The 22,274-nt window shown below is 41.5% G+C and overlaps 1 protein-coding gene across 1 annotated transcript in view; it reads left to right on the forward strand.

Annotated features, from left to right (window-relative positions):
• Window positions 1-22,274, forward strand: part of ABCB7 (ATP binding cassette subfamily B member 7) — a 37,096-nt gene that overhangs the window by 10,597 nt on the left and 4,225 nt on the right. The window contains exons 4-14 of the mRNA XM_058032613.1: window positions 2,204-2,323; window positions 9,439-9,571; window positions 10,824-11,092; window positions 12,253-12,341; window positions 13,138-13,225; window positions 13,849-14,023; window positions 15,418-15,575; window positions 16,103-16,266; window positions 16,418-16,547; window positions 17,514-17,685; window positions 21,193-21,296. Coding sequence (XP_057888596.1) covers window positions 2,204-2,323; window positions 9,439-9,571; window positions 10,824-11,092; window positions 12,253-12,341; window positions 13,138-13,225; window positions 13,849-14,023; window positions 15,418-15,575; window positions 16,103-16,266; window positions 16,418-16,547; window positions 17,514-17,685; window positions 21,193-21,296 — 1,602 coding nt within the window. The remainder of the gene's footprint in view (window positions 1-2,203; window positions 2,324-9,438; window positions 9,572-10,823; window positions 11,093-12,252; window positions 12,342-13,137; window positions 13,226-13,848; window positions 14,024-15,417; window positions 15,576-16,102; window positions 16,267-16,417; window positions 16,548-17,513; window positions 17,686-21,192; window positions 21,297-22,274) is intronic.

Below are 22,274 nucleotides of genomic sequence, written 5' to 3' on the forward strand. Positions count from 1 at the left end.
TTGCTCATTTGAATTCTTAATGTTGCCACTTGCATATTTAAACAGTTTTTTAACTCATGTTTCTGTACAACAGTAACATTTATTTCATGGTAAACTTTGATGTAATATGTGTGCATTTTGCACCCTTTGATATTTCTTCTTGTTCCTTTGCAAGGCCTTTGGCAAGTGAGTGGCTGCCTCCTGACTTTTTTCTAAATGGATTTGCTTCTGTCACCCTTCAGAGCCATGAAAAAAGGAAATAGATTCCTTGTTTGCAGCCAATATATTTTGTTCCTTTTAATAGGTTTTCTGTGCAAAGTCTGCCTAGCCAATAGCAACATATAATTAGAACTGCTCTGATTGCACTTTTGTATCTTTTGTGTTAATGTGGTACCAATTTTTTTTAACTTCCTTTTAACCTGTAAGTGGTGATCAAAGATATTTTCCACATGTTTGAACTGCTTTTTATGCATATCCTGGGCTCAAATGGAAAGATTAATGTATATGCTGCAGCAGATATCTCCATTTTTAAGAGGGTAGGACACAACAGAGGCACTTTTGCATCCTCTCTCCACTGACAAATCTTCCATATACCCATTTTTTAAAAGTCCTTTGAAATGTGCTTATCCTGTGTAATGTTCCAATACATTTGCAGTGACATTTGATGACAAAATGCCTTGGTTTTGCTTGAAGCTGTGACTGGAAAAACTGAGATGAATTTCCTGGTGCTTTTAAAAGCTTACCTTTATAGGATTGGCTTCCCTGGTTGCCTCAGCAATTTTACCTTTTAACAGACCTCTCCTTTCTTACTTATTCACCCCAGACCTTAACAGAGAATTTCTTTTCTAATTTGGTTTATCCTCAAACAGGAAGATTTATTATAACACTCCCCCTTCCTACTGACTTCTGTCACAAGAGTCATCTTTGAAAGGTGTGCACTAACTTTTTGTTTCTCTCCCTCCTCCCCACTACAAAATATTGCCTGAAATGGGGAGATTAGCTGCCCTTGCTGCCCTCCTTTCTCCCTTAGATAACCCTTGTGTCTTTCAAGTTAACCCCAGTGTAGCCAGCCCAGAAAAATGAGTTGTTGGTACTTGTTGTCAATTAGGAAACATGGTTTAGGCTGCAGATAATTTAGCTTGGGAGTTCAGTGTTATTATCAGAAGTGTCAGTGATAAACATCTTTTCATCTGGAAAATAATACAGCAAAAAAACCCCCAACAAAATAAAAAAATACAGCAACCAAACCCAACAACAGAAAAATAATCCCAAAGGAAAACTTAAACACAAAAAGAAAAAGTAATGTTTTTCAAGCTGTCTTGTTGAATGGATTGTGCTCTTACTTAGAGCAAAATTTGAGATTTGGAGGAGAAGCTATTTTAAGAATTCAGTTAAAATTGACAGCATCATTTAAAGGTGAAAACTTGAGGTTGTGTCTAGATCTTGTTCTGTTTCTTGCAAATACAAGTTTTTCTCACGTTGTTTTTGTCACACTTTGTTAGAGTGCAAAAACCTGAGCATGAAATGTGTGCAGATTCTCCAACTTCTTAATGTAACTCTAGGAGTTCAAGCTAGGGCTGCCTGTAGCAGATATTGCTGAATCCCCTCACAAAAAACAAACCTTAAACACTGCTCAGTGATATTGAGCATTGTGCTTATCCTGGGTAATGTTCCAATACATCTGCAGTGATATTTGGTGACAAAATGCCAGCACGTGGCCATGTACATCATCTGCCTTGTTAGCCTGATTAGCCATGGCAGGGAATGTTCTCCAAACTATTTATGTTTATTGTGGACCTTTCAGGCTTCCTTCTTGCCTTATTTTGTTAATTTGTTAATTTTTTTGCATTTCTCTCCTGCTATTTTAAAACATCTTCCAAAAAAAGAAGTAGCAAGCCCTTGACTTTTGTACAGCAGTCTTGAGGAGAAAGAAGAGAAGGGTCAGTGAAGTGTTTAAAGATGGGGAATTGTGGTTTTCTCTATGTTCCAGTTGCAGCCAGCCAGGTGCTCTGGAGAACATGGAACATTTTAATGGCATGTCATGGACATAAACCCAAAACTTCCACCTTGAAATGTTCATAGGCAGTCGTGGTGTCGGGCATCGTCACGTCTGTTTCCTACCAAATAAAATACAGAAGTGATCCAAGTGTATGAAATTCATTATTTACAGTTGTTTTACTTGCCAAGTCTGTGTGTAAGCAGTGCTCTGTTTGTGCCCCCCCAGCTGAAGGAGATTGATGCCAAGAAGATCATCAGGGCCATGCTGTCCTACGTGTGGCCCAGGGACCGGCCCGACCTGCGCGCCAGGGTCGCCCTTTCCCTGGGCTTCCTGGCCAGTGCCAAGGTAAGGGCAGAAACTCCCACAGCTGCTGTTCATCTGTGCAAGGAATCATTTGCTTTTCTGGTATTTAAAGGCTTTTATGCTACTAAGATTTTTCACAGGAACATATATGAGAAATTATAGATTGGATTTTGGAACAGGGTATATCTGCAGGGAATACCCATGTGCATGTTTAGGGAGGTGATGATGACAGCTAGAACTTTTGTTTCCCTTGATTTCATTAGTTTAGCCCAGGATTTTCCATTTCTGGTTAATTTTTTTACCCCAGAAATTAGAGGAAACGGGAGTTAAAGGCTGTTCTTCTCTCCCTGTGTGGTGCTGTCAGGCAGGGCCCATTCTGAACCCTGAATGTGATCAATGTGGTGGTGCCTATTCACAGGTCTTGCTGTGCTGTGGAAAGGGATTTGAGCTCCACTCTGTTGATATTTCTCTATGAGATAACAGAGAATTAATTATTCTAGGGACTCCCCTGGTGTCCTAATATGAGAGAAGCTGTATAACCTTTTGTATTTAACAACCCTGCTCTCATTCAAATGATTTTCATGTAGTCTTTGATTATGAAATGGAAGATTGCTCTTACTTTTATTTCATTATGTGAGAGGATCTATATTCTTACCTGCAACAACATTAGTGTTTATTTGTTCTTTCAAAAAATTTGGAATGCAAAACTGTTCTGCAGATTAAAAGGGGATATGATTCAAATTCTATGCAAACCTTGCAGAAATAGTTCAGAAGAGCAAATGTTAGCTTCCTTTTGCTTTAAATAAAAAAAAAGAAATATTTGATTGCAAAACACTGGGAGGAAGTTTTGTGAATTCCATTGAGACATACAGCTCAGCTGGGTTGCTTTTAAGTACAGCAATTTTAACCAAACATAAAGCTAATATTAGCACTCAGCACCATTGCCATGTTATGAAAAGAGAGAAGAGACAAATTTCAGCTCTGTAGGTGTTAAAAGAGGAGTGCTTGGGAGAGAAATGTGCTCATTTCTGTGAGCTGGAGCTGATCTACAGTGCTTTCTCAAGGGGTTTTTATCTCTCAGGTACTTGTGGGTACTGTCTCCAGCAGATACTTGGGTTGTGCTGCAGCTCAGGATGTTGCTGATAATGCAGGTGATGACATGCAGAATATGGCTGGACTGTGCAAGTGAGCTTCCCCCTTTGGGCAAAACACACAGCATTGCTTTCCACTGCATTTTAAAACTCTCCTCAAAATGCAGATGCCTTGAGGTTTTGTGATGTGGATCTACCAGGTGGAAATGAAAATTATTCTCACTCACTTCCTTTTTAAAGACTTTTATTAGTAATGTTAATAATAATCTGAAGGCAATTTTTTAAATGTTTGAAGGATTTTTTCCTGTTCTTCTCCCCCATTCCCTGTTCCCTAATTTGTAGTGTTGTATGGATATGATGGAGAATGTGTATCCAGCCTCTAATCCTGCATGTGGCAGCACTGTACCTTGCCTTTAAGAAGTCTTATTAATGTTTCAAGCAGCTTTTTGGGATGTTAAGAAAACAAAATTGGTGACCAGGATACCTTGACTCTTGCAAATAGCTCTGTATTTGGTGTAAAAAAGAGCCATTATATTTCTACTGGGAGAGAGAGATGTTTCCCCATCAGAAAATCATTTAACTCTTTGGGGAAGTAATTGATGTTTGGATCTCAAGTGTTCTCTTAAGTTTCCCACTCTGTATTTCTACAAGGCAGCCCAGAAGCCCTGATGTCCAGAGCAGAGTCTCAGAAGAAAAGCAGAAAACCTGGTGAGCTTTGCCCAGGTTTTAGGAGATGTTTGTTAAAGCAGAAGTGTTTTGTGAGAATGTTTGTTTGGGCAAACAAGGATTTCATTGGGAAAACACACAGCAAACTCTCCATGGAAAATAAATATCATAACTGGCAGGGGTGGAAAATTTTATGGATGTCTCCTAGCTGTTCTTTGTTTTGTTCTGTCATTGCAAAGCTGTGTTGGGTAATTGCAAATTAAGGAGTTACCCCTCATCTTAGGAGCTGTGCTCACTCTTCCTTTGTGGGAAGAACTTTTCTTGAATTGCTTCATGCTTTACACATTCTGTGTGTGTGTGTGTGTCAGTGTGACACAAGTGATGTGCAATAGTTTATTCCAGAGCTGTGGCGAGTCTGTCACATCTTTGAGCCCTGAACATCTGCTGCCCTTGCAGAGCACACAAAAGGTCACTTTGTCCTGGAGAAAATGCAGTACAAAGTGGTTTACCTGTGTCTTTCCTGCACCATGTGTAATTGTGTGTGCTTTCCTCATTATCCCATTTGGGAGCCCTTTGTTCTGCCTGCCTGTGAGGTTAATTACAATGCACTCCACAGACCACACAAGCTGTTTGGTAAAGTTTTTCTGCTATATCATTGTGTCAGCACAGGAACACCAGCCTGTCTTTTTCCTCACTGCAGTCCTGATTTCTTTGTTCACTATGGAACAAAGTGAATTCTGTGTCTGAAGGATTTACGTCCTTAGTGTGGATTTTGTCTAAAGGCCCCTCGTTCTGAGGGGGTTTGCATAGAGAACTGGATGTTCATGATGGCTGCTGCAAGTCACCTTCCCCCAAAAGGAACACTTCTGTCAACCCTGTGCCCAATTCCTTCTGAGTTTGACAAAAGATTTTCAGATTTTATGAATTTACAGCAATAGATTTCCAGTTAAAATACTGTGGATGTAAGGTGGCTTCAGTTTTATTCTGTGAGAACTCCAAGGAATCACAGAGGACAGGTAGGTTATGAAATTCTCAGCTGTGGGGGAAAAATGTAAGGAATATACCCCCAGTTTAATTTGGTTACTTACTCACAAAACAGCTGCAGTTCATTTCTCCTTGTGCTGCTGCTTGAGAAATAATTTGTCTCTTTAAATCTTGCAGTTCAGTAAAATTCACTTTCAAAACAAAAGCCAGTTTGTGTGCAGTTACTGAAGAGCCTGCAGTTACAATCTGTCTTGACTACTTTTGTGGGGCCCAGTTGCCTGTCATTGAACAAATTATTGTGATTTTTGGTTCCTTTTTGTCTCCACATAACTGCCCGTGGTATTGTGAGCCTTCAAAGCAAGCTGTTAGGATGGCTCTTTATGACAGGATGGAGTCTGCTCCAGGGCTAGTGAGGTCTTTTCTTCCTTGCAAGATGTGTTGTATTATTATGACACACTTGAAATTTTTACCTTAAATATTTATAGCCTATCTAGATGTGTGTACATGATCTGAAGGATGCAAGAGGAAGGCAGGTGAGAGGAGTACACAGGGAAAATCTGTGTTTTCAGACATTGCTCAGCTTCTGCATATCTGCATTTTCTTTTTCCATGTTTTCCCACCTTTTTTTGGCTTCTCTACTGGTGATTGTATAGCAAATGCTTCCTAACTTTTCTGGTTTTTTTCCCTTTTTCTTCTGTGGCACAAGGAGAAAAGTGCTGAGGCTTCTGAGGAGCTGGATTAAACACATGAATATGACAAAATCACTTGTCACCTCTGTCAGCCTGCAATGGGTTTTGGCCTCCTGGTCACAGAGCAGGCATGTGTTATTCATGAGCCAAAGAATTCTTTCAGACTCTCTGCATTTCTACTGACTGCTAATTCCATCAGTTTCAGAGCAGGAATGGCTGGCTGAGGAGGCAGGACACAAGGGTTGAATTGCAAATTCTGCCTGCACACGAAGATAACGATATCCAGCTGATCAGTGAAGCATGTTCCTGTGATCTTGGTGTTTGAGCTCTTTCTGGGGGCTCAGATGGAGTTAGATAATTGCAATAAACCTTTAGAAATTGGTGGCTTTTTGAGGAGTTTCAGGTGAAAAGTGTTTAAATTGGTTTGAGTTTTTTTTCCCCTACTGGAAAAAGTGTAGTTCAGGTGATCATTAAATTTGAAGAAGCCACAAAGGCAGGTGCTTCTTCCCTCATCTGGAGAACATTTTGGAGCTTCTTTAGCAGTCTTGCCTCCACAAGGGATGGAGATTTCTGTGTGATCTCCACAAATGTGTATGTTTATATTGGTCCAGAGATAAATTCAGTCATCCTCATGCCAACATTTCTCACTGAATTATTGGCAAAGAACAGTTCACTGTGGACCAGTTTTATCTTGTTGGGGCTCAGGCTGTCATTAATTCATCATCTTTATTAAACAAAAAATGCTGGGAAGAGCAAAATGAAAGATAAGGCTGTTTGCCTTAAATGTAGTGTAGTCCCATGGGGGAATAAAGATGATACTGCACTGTCAGCTTAAAACAGTGCAGTCATTAAAAAAATGTTTAAACTCATTTACTCATGATTCATTCCAGGGCAACCTGCTGTTAAATGTGGGCAATTGAGTTGGGATGATTTCATGGGATGCTGTATTTGCTTTCCAATAAATTCAAGCAAGGATAAGCTATTAATTCAAACCCAGAAATAGAAAATGGACAAATTCATATTGAAAGAGTCTTTTTAATGGGAATTGTTATCAAGCTTTCAGGCATTAGGCAGAGGAGGGAAGCCTGTGCAGATATATTGTGTAAGACAATTGTTTTTCATGGTAGATTTTCATGGTCTACCAAGGTGTGCTTAAAGCTTTTTGTTCTGTGCCAGCAAATACAAAGAGAGAATGTGAATTTTTGCAGAAGGATGAAATTTTGTTTCCATTACTGTGAACGTGATCTCATTGACTTAACAAATTGAGTAGGAAAGGCCTGTTTCTAATAATGGCCTCTCATCTCTTGCTATAAACTTTGTAAGATTAACTTTTTTCTTTTTAAATTACTGGAAAGCAGACTGTCTTGATTGCTAATGAAATGCAATACTGTGCTGCCTTGTTCTTATTCAAGCTTTACCCTCCAGGAGTCAGAACAACTATAACCTGAGACCAGGCTTTAAATTTCATTTAAAACTCTATTGGGAAGAATTATATTGATGTAAAAGAAGACATTTCTACAAAATTGTAGGCTGTTACCAGTTAAATTAATTGTGAGTGGAGAACAGCAGTTTAAAGAATACATCTCTTTTCTTTAAATGGACTTTAAATATATCTGTGGTTCTATTTCAAAACTACCTGTAGTGTAGCACAGTCTAGTGAGGAATAAAATCCCTGCAGAGAGATTTGTGAGAATCTGCAGCAAATGAGGACCATCTGCATGGCAATATTCTTATTTTCTCCTGAGAGGTGTCTCCCAGGAAAACCTGCACTTTGTCATGTTGGTTGTCACTGGAACTCACATGGCAGTGGATTCATCTTTATCAAGAACAAAATGCCACCCCAGAATGGAGTTTCAGTATCTCTGAAGGCAAAGTGGAGTTGTTTGGTTGTACTGGGGAAGGGATTTGAGATTTCCACAGTTCCCATCTGTTAGGGGAGCTGTGGCTGAAGGACTCTCAGGCTGCTCTGGACAAGTTTCAGAGAAATACTTGGTGTAACACCTGATCTTTCAGCTGCTTTCTCTTTTCAGTCACTAACAAACCAGCACTAACCTCACCCAGGTGCCCTCAGATCTCATGTATCTCCTCTCAGAGTTACCTAAATCATGCTGTGTTGAGAATTTTGATGTGTTTTTTATAATGTATTTCATAGGGAACACATGGGGGAAGAGGAGAAAATTAATTCCTTCCTCATTTGCATTTAAATCTTTAGCCTAAAACACTGTCTGAAAAAACTAACAGCACAGATTCAAAAAATTAATTTACATTATATTCTTTAAATCTGTAGTTTACAAAAATATTTTCAAAACCCAATTACTCTGCTTGGTGAAGTTTGTACCTTCCACTATTTGCCATAACTTGTAAAACTGGAAATATTGGATCCTGGGACAGTCATTAGAACTTCTGGAACTCTGTCTTCCCCCTTGAATTTGGACTGAACTTAAGAATGACTTTATCACTCTTTTGTCTCAAAATCTGGTTTTATCCAATTTATCTACAGTTTTTTTCCCTGGGCTTTCAGCTCTGACAGATGTCCCTAAATACAATTGAGATCTAAGTGGGTATCCAAAACATTTGGTGGAGAGAGCTGAAATATCTGTATCAATCTGGTTTCTGTTTCTTGTTTCTTCTCATGTAAAATTATTTGTCATCTCCTCACAAGTTTTTCCCAAATACTAAAAAAAAGCCCAACCTTAAGCTAACTCAACTTGCTGTAAAGTATTTTAACATCTGCTGTGATTGTAAGATTGTAGGTCATAACTTACTTGTTCAACTGCTAAAAAAGTTGTGTCCTTATTTTCAAATCTCAACAGTTAGGAGCAGTTTGAATTAAGAAATTCTATTAATTTTATGAAGTTTGTTTGTAAATTGCCTTTCTTGTTGGTATAAGTGAGCAATGTAACAGTGGTGCATTAACAAGGAATTTTAGGTTTTCTGTGAGATTTTCCATTTTTTCTTGTGCTGCAGTTGTGCAAATAAAAAACTGCTGAAGTTGATGTGTTTACATATCCATCTGTTTGGGGTTTCACATCTAGAGGGGCACACTGGGTGATAGGTGGTGGATGTGACTTTTTGTTTGAAAACTAATATTTGTACAGTAATTTGTAGTGTCTTATACACTGTACAGACAATCTTTTGTGCTGCTGTGCCAAACCCCAGGGTTTATAATATTTGGAGTGATGTTGCAAATGAGAAGCATTATTTAAATTTTAGGGGAGTATTAACAGAGACAAAGGAGGGGTTGGTTTATTTTCTTTGACTTCCTTGGAGCTTTGGTTGAATCCATGCCAGTGTTAGCAAAGTGCAGGTGAGTGTTTCCTGTGGAACTGAGCTTCTTCACACTGAATACTGCCAGCACCACAAAGAGCAAACAGCTCCAAATGATGGCACAATTTAGTAGCACTGTGTGTGCCATGCAGTGGCTGCTGCTTGATTCATTTCCTGGGCTTGCCATGCTGTCCTGAGAGCTCAGCTCACTTCCAGGGCCTTTGCAGTGTGGTTTGTTGAGGACAGAAATCCATATTTAAAAGAAGACAGTGAGAGAGACAAAGTAACCCTGCAGTGCCAGCAGCAAGGGTTTAACATCCTGCTTGAAGTCAAGAGCAAACTCACCTGCACTTAAGTGCTCAAGGACTAAATATAACAGCAGAGCAATTTCAGACAATAATAGTCATGCTGCAGAGATGTTTTAATGCAAATGGTCTAACTGGTGTGCTCCTGCTTTCAGGCCATGAATATTCTGGTTCCCTTCATGTTCAAGTTTGCAGTGGACAGCCTGAACGAGGTGTCTGGGAACGTGCTCAACCTGGGCGATGCCCCGAGCACCGCGGCCACCCTGGCCACTGCTGTCCTCGTGGGCTGTGAGTGCCTCCAGACCCTGCCTGGGACCTCAGGGGCTGCAGGGAGGGAGGGAGGGCTTCAGCAGAGCTCCTGCCCCTTGCTCTGCTGGCCATCACAGCTGCTTGTGAATCACAGAATCACAGAGGGGTTTGGGCTGGAAGGGACCTTCAAGGTCATCTGTGGGCAGGGACACCTTCCACTGTCCCAGGCTGCTCCAAGCCCCAGTGTCCAGCCTGGCCTTGGACATTTCAGGGATCCAGGGGCAGCCACAGCTGCTCTGGACACCCTGTGCCAGGGCCTGCCCACCCTTCCTAATTCCCAATATCCCATCCATCCCTGCCCTCTGGCAGTGGGAGCTGTTCTGTGTGTCCAAGGGCACAAGCTGTGCTCCAAGCCCTGTCCAGCCTGACCTTGGACATTTCAGGGATCCAGGGGCAGCCCCAGCTGCTCTGGGCACCCTGAGCCAGGGCCTGCCCACCCTCACAGGGAACAGTTTTTTCCCAATATCAAATGTAAACCATCTCCCTTTCAGTTTAAAACCAAGTTTGGGTAGGAAGGGATTTTAAGATTCCTTGAGCAGGGACACCTCCCACCATCCCAGGCTGCTCCAAGCTCCAAGCAACCTTGGACACTTCAGGAATCCAGGGGCAGCCCCATCTGCTCTGGGCACCCTGTGCCAGGGCCTGCCCACCCTCCCAGGGAACAATTCCTAATTCCCAATATCCCATCCATCCCTGCCCTCTGGCACTGGGAGCCATTCCCTGTGTCCTGTCCCTCCATCTCCTGTCCCCAGTCTCACTCCAGCTCTCCTGGAGCCCCTTCAGGTGCTGAAAGGGCTCTGAGCTCTCCCTGGAGCTGCTGCTGTCCAGGTGAGCACCCCCAGCTCTGCCAGAGCCCCCAGAGCAGAGGAGCTCCAGCCCTCAGAGTGTTGTAACAATTTCATTGTTACACTTTGTTGATGTCTATTCCTAATATTCTCTGACCTTGCTTCTGGTATTCCAATTAAAAAATGAAATAATGCTTATAGAAATTATTCTTGATTATAAATCCTGCCCTTTCTTATAACCAGCTATAAAAAGAAACTGATTTAAATGTGTGCACAATGGTTTATAAATGAAAAATTGCATAAAGCTTGGGCCAATTAAGTATAAATTACCTTTGAACTAAAATTGTTGAAAATATATAAAGAATGAGTCTAGTGTAATTTCATGCATGAAGGGAAGTTGAAAATATAATTATTTTCATTTTGTAAACTTTTTCATTCCTTTTTAGATGGTATCTCAAGAGCTGGGGCAGCATTATTTAATGAAGCAAGAAATGCAGTGTTTGGGAAGGTAGCTCAAAATTCAATCAGGAGGATTGCCAAGAATGTTTTCCTGCACCTTCACAACCTGGACCTGGCCTTCCATCTGAGCAGGCAAACAGGAGCTCTGTCAAAAACCATCGACAGGGGCACCAGGGGCATCAGCTTTGTTCTCAGTGCTTTAGTGTTTAACCTGGGCCCCACAATGTTTGAGGTGGCTCTGGTCAGTGGAATTCTGGTAAGTGTGCTTTAGTTGGAATTGTCTCATTTAGGAATAATGCTCTTACCAAATTCTACTAATTATAATAATAATAATTGAATTTACAATGTGAAAGCGACTACTTCAAAAGAGAGCAACCTATAGTGTTCAAATATCTGTTGTTTTAAGTAAGCTTATTTGAAGTGGTTTTCACATTTAAAGCCTCTCTTCAGCCAGTTGCATTTATGTGGACAGTTTTTAATGTTTTTCTTCAGAATTGTTGGAAAAATGAAATCAGAAAAGTAAACTGTGCACACAAGTGTCAAATATACCCAGGTGAATAGTGAGGAAGCAGAATAAAAATGTTGTGGTTCAGTGTATTCAGAACAGAGGAGGGAGTGATTGTTGGCTCTTTCCTGAATACTGATCTGGACTTATCCAGAACTTAAAAGTGAAAATGAGCTTTTGGAAAACAGGCTTCTCCTGGCAGGTTTTAAGCTCAATGCCCTGAAATTTAAACTTCTACAAAATAAATCACACATTCTGTCTTTGAAGTCAGGATCTTTGGGTGTTACTTGGGTGCAAAAATCTGAGTCATGATTATGTATCTCGGTTTAAATTAAAAACAAGAATCTTGTTCTGTTTATTGGTCTTTTTGGAGAGACTTAATCAAGTTTGAATGGAACAGTGAAATGCCTGTTGGGTTCCATTTTCTAACCAGTGGAAATTGCAGACCAGGCTGGCTGTCAGCCAACCCTCCTTAGGGCTTTTCTCTCCTGATGTGCCCTGAAGTACAGAAAATGCTTCCTAAGTTGTTTTGCAAGGCCATTTATTTCTTCTTCTACAGTCCAGCTTTCTTTCAAAATCTGAAAAAGCATAGAAACAAATACTTATTTGTGAAAACAGCACAAGCATCAGCAGCATTTATATGTTTTATAATTTGAAAAATAACTTTGCAGTATTATATACACTAGCTCTTGGTTATTGCCTCCAATCTTTTCATCTAAATCCTTCTTGCTGCTTTCCTTTTGAGTTTAAGCCTTTATTTAGCCTTAAGCTGTTCAGAGCAGGGATTGTGTTGGGAGGGACCATCATTTCTTGTCTTAAAATTAGAATAGCCTAGCTGGAGACATCAGTGAAGTTTTGAGAACAATAATGATTCTTTTATTATTATTATTATTTGATTTGAAATCTTGCAGTATTACAAATGTGGTGCTGAGTTTGCTTTGGTCACTCTGGGGACCCTGGGAGCCTACGCAGCGTTCACCATAGGAATCACACAGTGGAGGTAAGGCAGGCCCTGCCCTCATCTTCCTCAGCTTGGCATGGTGCCTTCAGTGGCTGCCTGGAATTAAGAATAAGAGATATTAGGATTAAGAGAATAAAGTGGGAATTTATTAAAGGCCTTCAGTGGGTTCACCTTGGGCAGTGCAGAAACCACCAAGGACACACCCTGGATGGACAATGGTCATGAGTTTTTCAGACAATTATAAGTTTGGTCCATTTACATATCAGGGGTTAATCCTCCAATTCCAGCTTCAGGCAGTGAAGTCATATTCCCCTGTTGTTGTTATATAGCAAAGGTTTCATATTGTTGTCTCCTTACTCAAGAGTTTTGTACCTCCTCAATGTTGCTCATAGGCAGCTCCTCTAGGCACTGACTCTTCCTGGTCCTCACAGCAGCCATCTGACTCCAGATGCCACCAATCCACTCTTTTATAACACTGTTCTTATTTGCTGCACATGTGGCCTGTTAACATCAGGCCTGCTCCTAATCTTTAGTAATTGGTCCAGCTGCAACTCTTTAGGGGATGAGATTACATTCTATACCACCTTCATTCACCCATGCTGTGTCCCCTTACATTCCCCCATTTTGCTCCCCCACAATTCACTTTTAGAGGCTGAGGCAGTAGAGTACCCTTGAATCTCAGGCCTAGAAGAACTGTTTAGTCTGACCAAAATGAGAAGACAGTTAACTGACACTCTATAAGGAATTTAGAGTTATACACTAATGCAGGTTTGAAAAATATAAAAGCTAAAATAAAAGCATCAGTGATGGATGAAGCCTTCCTTTCCTTTCCCAGGACAAAGTTTCGGATAGAAATGAACAAAGCTGACAACGATGCCGGTAACGCTGCCATTGACTCGCTCCTGAATTATGAGACTGTGAAGGTAAGGCCAGTCTTTACTACCAGGCTCTTTGTCTTGCTTCTGTCAGCCTTAGGGAAGTGAGTCATAAGATTCATCTTTAAAGGGCTGCATATTTGGAGCAATAGCATATTTTTAAGCAGTATTCATTTGAAGAGGAGTGCGTGGCACTGACAGAGTAGCAGGAAGGTTGTTAGTGGGGGTGGGAAAAATCTCTTTGTTAATAAAGAATGAGAAGTTTCTTTCATGGCTGAATCACCTTGACCATCAATTTCTGCAGAGAGTAAACTTAGTCTTGAAGAGGAGGTTTAGGTTGGATATTGGGGGAAGGTTCTTCACCCAGAGGATGGTGGGCACTGAGCAGGCTCCCAGGGAATGGGCATGGCCCTGAGGCTGCCAGGGCTCCAGGAGTGTTCAGACAGCTCTGTCAGGCACAGGGTGGGATTATTGGTGTGTCTGTGCAGGAGCTGGGCTGCATGATCCTTGTGGGTTCCTTCTAGCTCAAGATATTCTGTGATTCTTTCCTTCAGCTGTTAGAGAGGAGCTGTGTGTGTGTCACTGCACTCTGTTCATGCTGGATTTTACAGCCACTTTAACACTCCAACATGTTTGTACTGTCACATTTCCCATTTTTGTTTATATTCTAGTATTTCAATAATGAAAAATACGAAGCCCAACGGTATGATGAGTTCCTGAAGACCTATGAGAGAGCCTCCCTGAAGACTACCTCCACTTTAGCTCTCCTCAACTTTGGCCAGAGTGCCATATTTAGTGTGGGTTTAACAGCCATCATGGTGCTCGCCAGCCAGGGCATTATTGCAGGTAACTCACCTGTCTGTGAGCCTGAAATGAGTCTCCTTTACCTCAGTTCATCCACAACAGAGGTGTTAGTCTTCATTAACTGAGGGTTGATGTGATAGTTCATTTTGAGAGTTTTTGGTTGAGAGTTTTTTGCTTAAGTTTTGTCTATATATTTCTGCTTCTTGGAGTATTATTAATTCCATTTTATCTCTCTCTCAATGGCTCTCTCAATCATACTATGATTTTATCAAAAGCATTATAAAAGTTTAGCAGTTAAAGAAAGATCCCAAGAAAATGTCACTTTAGGAAATTTTTCTTAAAGGTTTTTGAAAGGCACTTCTATAGATAAAAATATTTCTGTGGACATTGTACAAAGATCCTTTCTTTTTGCCCTTCTCCCTTCCCATTTTGGCAAGACTCCATGTATTTATACCCCTGTGCTTTGTCTCCAACAGTTTTGTTACCAATAATTCACTTTCCTTCCATTAATAAGGGCACATTATTAAAAGAATTGCTTCCATCTGTTCTGCACTTGTCTAATTTACTACATAAAATAAAGCCTGCTTGATTAGGAAGACAGAGTACAAGCTTCAAATACAGAATTGGGATGAAGCTCTGCTAAAGCAAGGTGGCTTTAGAGTAAAAATAATGATGCTTTAAAGACTGTTAACATCCAGAAGTGTTTGAAGGGCAGACCTTTATACCATGTGCTCTCTCTTGCATCTGCTTTGCCCTTTTTAAAGATGCCAGGCCAGGGAAGGGTTACACTGAAGAGATCAGTCAGTAGGTGCAGTTTATAGCTGTTCTTAGCAAGATTTAGAATAGCTTGAAGCAGGATGGTAGACATATGGCTTTAAATCATCTTTCTGGGCCTGTTTCAGCTGAACTGACCTGCCACTTACCTTTAGCTGCTGTGACATCCTGAGCTTTCCCTTGATCAGCCTGTTTGAAACGAGCTGCCCAGAGCTGCTCAGTGTGTTTCAGCAGCTCTGGGGTACATGCAGTGAGAAAGCTCTCTCTTGATCATGACAGAATCTATCATTTGCATTTGTCTGTAATTGTACTTAAGATTGTCTTTCCTGATTTGTGCTTCCATATATTATTTCCTTCCCTTTTAACTTCCTTAGGCCTCTCTATGGATTTTACAGTCTGATGTTGTATGTGCTGCTTGCCTTATTTGCCAGTGCTATTACATCTTTTTAAAGTGAAATCCACACAAACATTGCCATTCCTCTCAGGCACCCCTATATAAAATCAGAGAATGGATTCTGTGGTTTTGTTTGTTATTTAAAAATCTGGGTTTAGAAATGAGATAAAAGCAATTAGGTTTGATGGACTTGATCAATTCTTTTGGTGCATCCTAAAAGGAAAACCCTTCAAGTCTCCTTATTCTCTCACACCCCTTTTGTCTTAAGGCAGCCTTTCTGTTGGAGATCTGGTAATGGTGAATGGATTGCTGTTCCAGCTTTCTCTGCCCCTGAACTTCCTGGGAACAGTGTACAGAGAGACAAGACAAGCACTGATAGATATGAATACCTTGTTTACACTTCTCAGTGTAGATACCAAAATCAAAGTAAGTAGTAGCTTATTTCCCTGAAGTATCTGGGCATTTAACAGGGCAATGCCATCATTTTACCATGTTCTCATCTTCCAGGTTTAATTTCTATTCATGAAAGAGTTGTTGTGTGTGAGGTTGCTGTTCTGCCTCTTCTTAAGTGCAGTTACTGCAATAAGTTAATTTTCTTTTTCTTGCAGAGAAGCAAAAATTGCTTCATGGAAGCTGTGTTTGTATTGAGACTTTTTTATTTAAGTAATTCATGCCTTGTGCTTGAATTTTTATTGGTAATTAATGATGCAGAATATATTGCAAAAGAAGTTATGAGGCAGAGTGTTTACAGCAGGAATTTTTACCTCCTTTGGGGAAAAGGGGGAGCAAACCAATGTCACTTGTGCAGCAAATTATGATTATTTTCCACATATCTGAGCTGGAGTGTCTGTTTGCCTGTTTCTGAGGTGGGAGAGGGACTGTTGAGCTTGTTGAAGTGTTGGAGATAATTTCTGAGCAGGGCAGCAGATAAAGTGGAATTCTTCTTTTCATAGGACAAAGAGCTGGCTCCACCCCTGCAGATCACCCCCCAGACTGCTTCCATTGCCTTTGACAATGTGCATTTTGAATACCTGAAGGGGCAGAAAGTCCTTGCTGGAGTGTCCTTTGAAGTCCCTGCAGGAAAGAAAGTGGCCATTGTAGGAGGTAGTGGGTCAGGGTGGGTAAATGGACTAAATATGCCAATCAATGCAGAATTTAGTTTCTTAAATGTGGTGCTGCTTGTGTTTGCTTTTTATTGTTTGTACATCATTGGAGATTGTAAATGGCAACCAGGATGTAACATTCACTTCAATTCTTTTCAATTCCAGGAAAAGCACCATTGTGAGGTTATTATTTCGTTTCTATGAACCTCAGAAAGGAAACATTTATATTGCTGGACAGAACATCCAAGATGTCAGTTTGGAAAGTCTGAGAAAGGCAATAGGAGTTGTGCCTCAGGTATTCCATGTTTCCTTCTCCCCAGACACTCCATTGGAACAGTAATTCTAATAGTGATTCTCAGTATCTGGCACTGTTCAGTGAAGGCCACTCCTAATGCAGTGGTGTTGCATGGTGACTTTCAAAGGAACTAGAGATTTTTCCCCCAGGAAATATTATGTTTTTATATGCATCATCATATAGATCCAATTTCTGAAATGTGTTTAAGCCTCCCCATGAGAAGCTGCCTCCAGCTTTAAGTGATTTAGCTCTATAGTTGATTACCACCCGTAATGAGTTAGCAAAGTGGTGAAACTATGCATGACATACATATTTAGGACACAAAATATATTAATGCCTTTTTTGGGAAAAGAAATGTCCCCAAACACTTTTACCTTCAGGCTGTGTAAAGAAAAATACAAACCATTCTGTGTTGATTCTTTCACGGGCTGGGGACTGTAGCATGCCCTGGTTTTGCAAGGGCCCCGTGGTGTGCAGAATTCTAAAGATAGGAAATGCCAAGCCATGGTGAATGGGCTAGAAAGACCCTGTTCCACCTTTGGACCCCTGTTTATCTCTCCATTTCTGATCCCCTGTACCCTATAAAAAGGGCTGGTTTAGCCTAGTTCTGGTGGAAGAGCTGTCACTGGAACCCTTCTCAGAAGAATCAATAAAGACATCACTGTGGAACCCCACACAGCCTCCTCTCTCTCCCTGTGTCTGCCTGCCTGGGCACCTAGCAGGCTGAAGGGCTGGAATCACAAAGAGCTGATAATCACTAAAGAGCTGAAATCACAAAGAGCTGGTATCACTGAAGCTTGCTAAGGTTGCCTGTGGCTGAGAGCTCCTTGGGAACTCAGTCTGTCCCATAAAGGACTGTGCTATCTGGACCCTGCAGCTTGCTGGGGACACCCTGAACCCAGCAAGGCTGATTTAGGGGACAGTTCTGAAGCTGTTGTTCATCATTTCTTCTTCCCACCAATGCAGGATGCTGTTCTCTTCCACAACACCATCTACTACAACCTGCTCTATGGCAACACAGAGGCCACAGCAGAGGAGGTGTATGCAGTGGCCAAGCTGGCAGGGATCCACGATGCCATCCTGAGGATGCCCAATGGCTACAACACCCAGGTTGGGGAGCGAGGACTCAAACTCTCAGGTGGGCTCCCAGCTTCTTTGTATCCCTTTTGCTGCCTCAAAGTTTCTTGCAGAGTTTAGTCCTCAGGTTTGCTTTTAGTTTATTTAGTTTATAACACAGAATCATTAAGGTGGGAGAGGATCTACAAGATCAAGTCCAACCTCTGAGTAAATCCTACCATGCTCATTAAACTGCATCACCAAGTGCCACATCTATTCCTTTTTGGAACACTTCTAGGGGTGGTGACTCCACCACTGCCCTGGGCAGCCTGATGCAATGCATGACCCTTCAGTGAAGAAATCTTTCCTATCATCTAGCCTAAACATCTCCTGTCCCAGCCTGAGGCTGTTCCCTCTCCTGTCCCTGTTCCCTGGGAGCACAGCCCAACCCCTCCAGCTGTCCTCTCCTGTCAGGAGTTGTGCAGAGCAAGAAGGTCCCACCTGAGCCTCTTTTCTCCAGGCTGAGTGAGCCCCTTCTCAGCTCCCTCAGCTGCTCCTCATAGGACTTATGTTCCAGACCCTTCCCCAGCTCCATTCTCTTCTCTGGACACTCTCCAACCCCTTCATGTCCTTGTAGAGAGGAGCCCAAAATAACTACCTGTAAGGCTGAATATTAATATGAAGGTGTGCAGTATAAGGCAGCTGTAGTCTGCAAGATGTTCAAAGGAATGTGTTTTCAGGGGATACTGTTAAATGAGGTTGTAAGTGAGGCTGGGAGTGCATTTAAGTAAAAATTATTTTTCTCATGATCTGTTTGGGTAGTGGACTAGAATTGGGAACTCTGTGTGTTTTGAGGGATGCAGTGGGTGCAGACAGAGGTGCTGCCTGTTGCAGAGACAGTTCTGAGGGGGATTTCTTTCTCTGCAGCTGCTGCTTTTGAAAAAGGGGGTCAGAGGGTGCAGGCTGTACCCAGAACGTGAGTGCAGGAGAAAGTGTGCATGCTGCAGAAGGGGATTATGCAGAGACCTAAAAGAGAAATAAAGTATGTGAAGCACAGATCTGGGTGAGGGAATAGAAGGTGCTAAATAGGTACTGGCAGAACTGAAGAGAATCGTGCTAACAATGAAAGATTTGTCTTGTGCTGCCTGTCTCCCCACACTCATAATTGCTGGAAAGAGGATTTGACTGACAATAGGTTTGAAATGTCTTGGTGTTGATAGAAGAATAGAATGGTTTCAGTTGGAGGGAATCTTCTAAAATTCATCTAAACCAACCCTCCTGCTGTGAGCAGGGGCATCTTTCACTGGACCTGGTTGCTCCATGCCTTAACCTTATGTTGAGGTTTAGATTGGATTTTAGGAGAAATTTCTTCACCCAAAGGTTTGATCAGGTTTCTCAGGGCAGTGGTGGACTCCTCATGCCTGGAGGGATTAAACAGCTGTGTGGATGTGGCACTTGGGGACATGGGTCAGTGGTGGCTGGGGGAGCAGTTGGGCTCCATGGTCTTGTGGGGCCTTTCCAACCTGCATGATTCTGTGTCCCTTTCTGAGTCTGGAGCATTGTGTGGGGGTGTGCTGGAGTTTCCTTCTGACCTCATGACTCCTGTAACAGAGCCTTTCAGAAAATGGTTCTGCCTTTCCTCCATCCTTCAGTTTGTGCTGCCACTGGGATGGTCATAAGCACCCACCTGCCAGTGCTCCCACAAAGGTGGTGTTGAGAAAGGTAAGGGAATTGTGTTCTTTTACTGCTTTGTTTGTATTTAAAGAAGAAAGAATATGTAAAATACCCAGGAGAAAGAAAATGGAATTCTTTTGAGCTCTGAATAAGCATCTGCCACTGAAAGAACAGCTTCAGTTTCTTATTTTCAACAATTAGGTGAATATTGACAAATACCAGTGGTAAAGAAGCTTCAGGAATGTGTGCAGCCAGGGTACAGGAGTCTCAGGCCAGTGCTCTCAGAACTGGTGTCATTGTGCAAAGGACTGGAGATATCAAATGGAAAGCTCCGAGTTCCTTCAGTGCTCTGTAAAATGCTACTGCTAATTGCAATCTATAGTTCTCTCAATAGTAGATTGGCTCCCTAAATTCTTATAAAGATATGTATTGATTCATTTCAGAATCAGTTTGTGGGGTTTTTTTTAAAGTTAGGTGAGGCTTCCTTAAGGAGAACACAAAGTCCTGCTTTGTTCTGTTACTTTGTGGCAGGAATAGGGTGAGTAAAAGGTGTATGAATTCAAGTGATTCTCTTTAAAATCCAGGGGTTTGTGTGCACAATGGAAAAACAAGATTTTAGCTGCAGTGACAGATTTGCCAATTTAAGTGGTGATGTAGCATTTTGTGCAGTTCTTACTGTTCTCAAGGATTGATTCATCAAGAGTAAAGAGTGAAAAACAAGTTGTTTGGGTTGTTCCAATTAGAACCCACATCAGTGTTGGCTAATAGATGTGTAACAGGCAGAGCTGTAAATCCCTGACTCTGTGAATGGAACCATTTCTGTGCTGCTGCCCTGGGTGTGAATGGGGAGCAACATTCCCTGAAAATATGGGGGATCTGGGTACTGAAATATGTCTTTCAAACATGGATATTGTCAAGCTGTGAGTTTTGAAGATGCTGTACAGGGGAGGGAGGGAGAGCACACTAAAACAGACTGAGTAAATCATACAGTTCTAATTGCTCCTCAATTCTGCCAAAGACAGTTTAAAATGTGAACTGCAGCATTACCACCAGCCTTTTAAATGGTTTATGAAAGCATGTTCTCTCCTGATAGGAATGGAACATTAACAAGAGTATAATGGTATTAAATGGAATGTTTTGAAGTCTTGCATAAAACAAAGGAGGACAAGTGCACAAATGTGACGTGTTTGCGTCGCGTACCAAATGTTTAGCAGATTTTAAGTTCTCAAATGCACCTGTTTTCCTGTCTGTAAAAGTTGCCCTGAGTTATTCTTGAGTAGATGTTGGCTGTAAGAATTGTTTAGGAAGGAAACTAGTCTGAAACTGGGTTACAGCAGAAACCAGCAGGCTGTAGATTGCAGGCTGATGGTGCTTTGCAGTACAATATTAACTGTTCTTGAGTGAAATTTGCCATTATGGGGTGGGAAGTTGGATGAATGTCAAGGACAGACCTGAAAGACACAATGTATGAGCAAAATGCCTGAAATCCAATACAGCAGGTGTGGACAGAGCAGTGGTGAGAGAAAACTGGATTTGTGTGTGCAGAGTTACTGGATGGAGCAGATCTTAGGCCAGGTGAATGGGCTCCTACTCCCAGGTGTACAGAGTGAGTAACTGTACAGCATTGTTACTCACCTGTGTCAGACTCTTGCCTTGGAGCAGATACAAAATAGTTCTCTGTCCTTTTCCAAAAGGATGAGCAATCTTGAATCACTAAATTTACCAGGGAGCAGGAACTTGTGTGCTATCTTATGTAACATGTCAGACATTTGTCAGCAGTGACTCTGATGTCTATTAAAAAAAGGAGAAAAAACCCAACAACCAACCCTTCAAAATCATGTCTGCTGTTGAATTTAGACTATCACAATTGTAACTTAATCTTTTTTCTTTTTTTCCCTCTTTCCCCCTCATTCAGGAGGAGAAAAGCAAAGAGTTGCAATTGCCAGAGCAATGTTAAAGGAGCCACTTATTTTTCTCTATGATGAAGCCACATCATCTTTAGATTCAATTACAGAAGAGGTAAATTGGGATAAAAAATCTAGAATTTAGGTGATACCATGATGTTTGATTCTGATGCTTTTCCTTGTTCTTTTCCTCTCAGAATTCTGGTTTTTTTTCAAGTGTTTTCTCAGTATTATTAAGACATGCTGTGTTGAAGCTGTTGTTCTAAAATGTGGAGCAGAGAAGCTCAGTCCATCTGTCTGGAGAGAGTGAGGGATATCAGCTGTCTCTGGGATATTTTCTGTTTCCACTCTTGACACATTTATCCCTTGAAGCTGGTGCAGGTAGCCATGAAAAAATCCCTCTAAATAATTGAGATCTAATGCAGGACAAGCCCTCCTGGTTCATTGTACAGATGCAGGTGTGACCTGCAGTGCTGCTGTTCATTTGTGCCCATTCCACAGGAAAAGCTGTGACATGAATGTGGTGGCACTGTGACAGGAGCTGCATCAGCCTTCATAACATCATCTTTGTTTAAGCACAAAACTCTCAGCACCAGCAGTAATTTCCCAAACTGATGTCATCAAAAATGAGCTAAGCTATGGCTCTGTTCACTTATGCAGATTGAGGGAATTTATTGACCTGTAATCACTAAATTACTTTCATTTTCCAGATGCAAAGAATCCAGAGGATGAACTGTACATCCATGTAGCACAGCTTCCTCATGGGCCAGAAATGTCCACATCACACTGAGTTCTCACATTTTTCCTCTCTTGTTTTGTTGTATCTGTGCAAAAGTCATAAGCAAAGCAGAAAGTTTCAGTGTAGAAATGCACTTGGAAGACAGCAAATGAAAATGAGGCTTTTCCACAAGAGTATGCCTGGAAATGGAAATGTTTTCTGACAAAAATTTTCAGAGAAATAAAGTGGACACTTCAATTATGGTAGTGAGGGCACAAATTCCCCATCAGTGCTCCTTGCAGAGGGAGGGTGTGGTTTGGAAGGTGCCATAGAGCTCACAAGGGAAACGATCGATGGATGGATGGATGGATGGAT

Source organism: Melospiza georgiana, chromosome 12 (genome assembly GCF_028018845.1).
Source record: "Melospiza georgiana isolate bMelGeo1 chromosome 12, bMelGeo1.pri, whole genome shotgun sequence".
Taxonomy (NCBI): domain Eukaryota; kingdom Metazoa; phylum Chordata; class Aves; order Passeriformes; family Passerellidae; genus Melospiza; species Melospiza georgiana.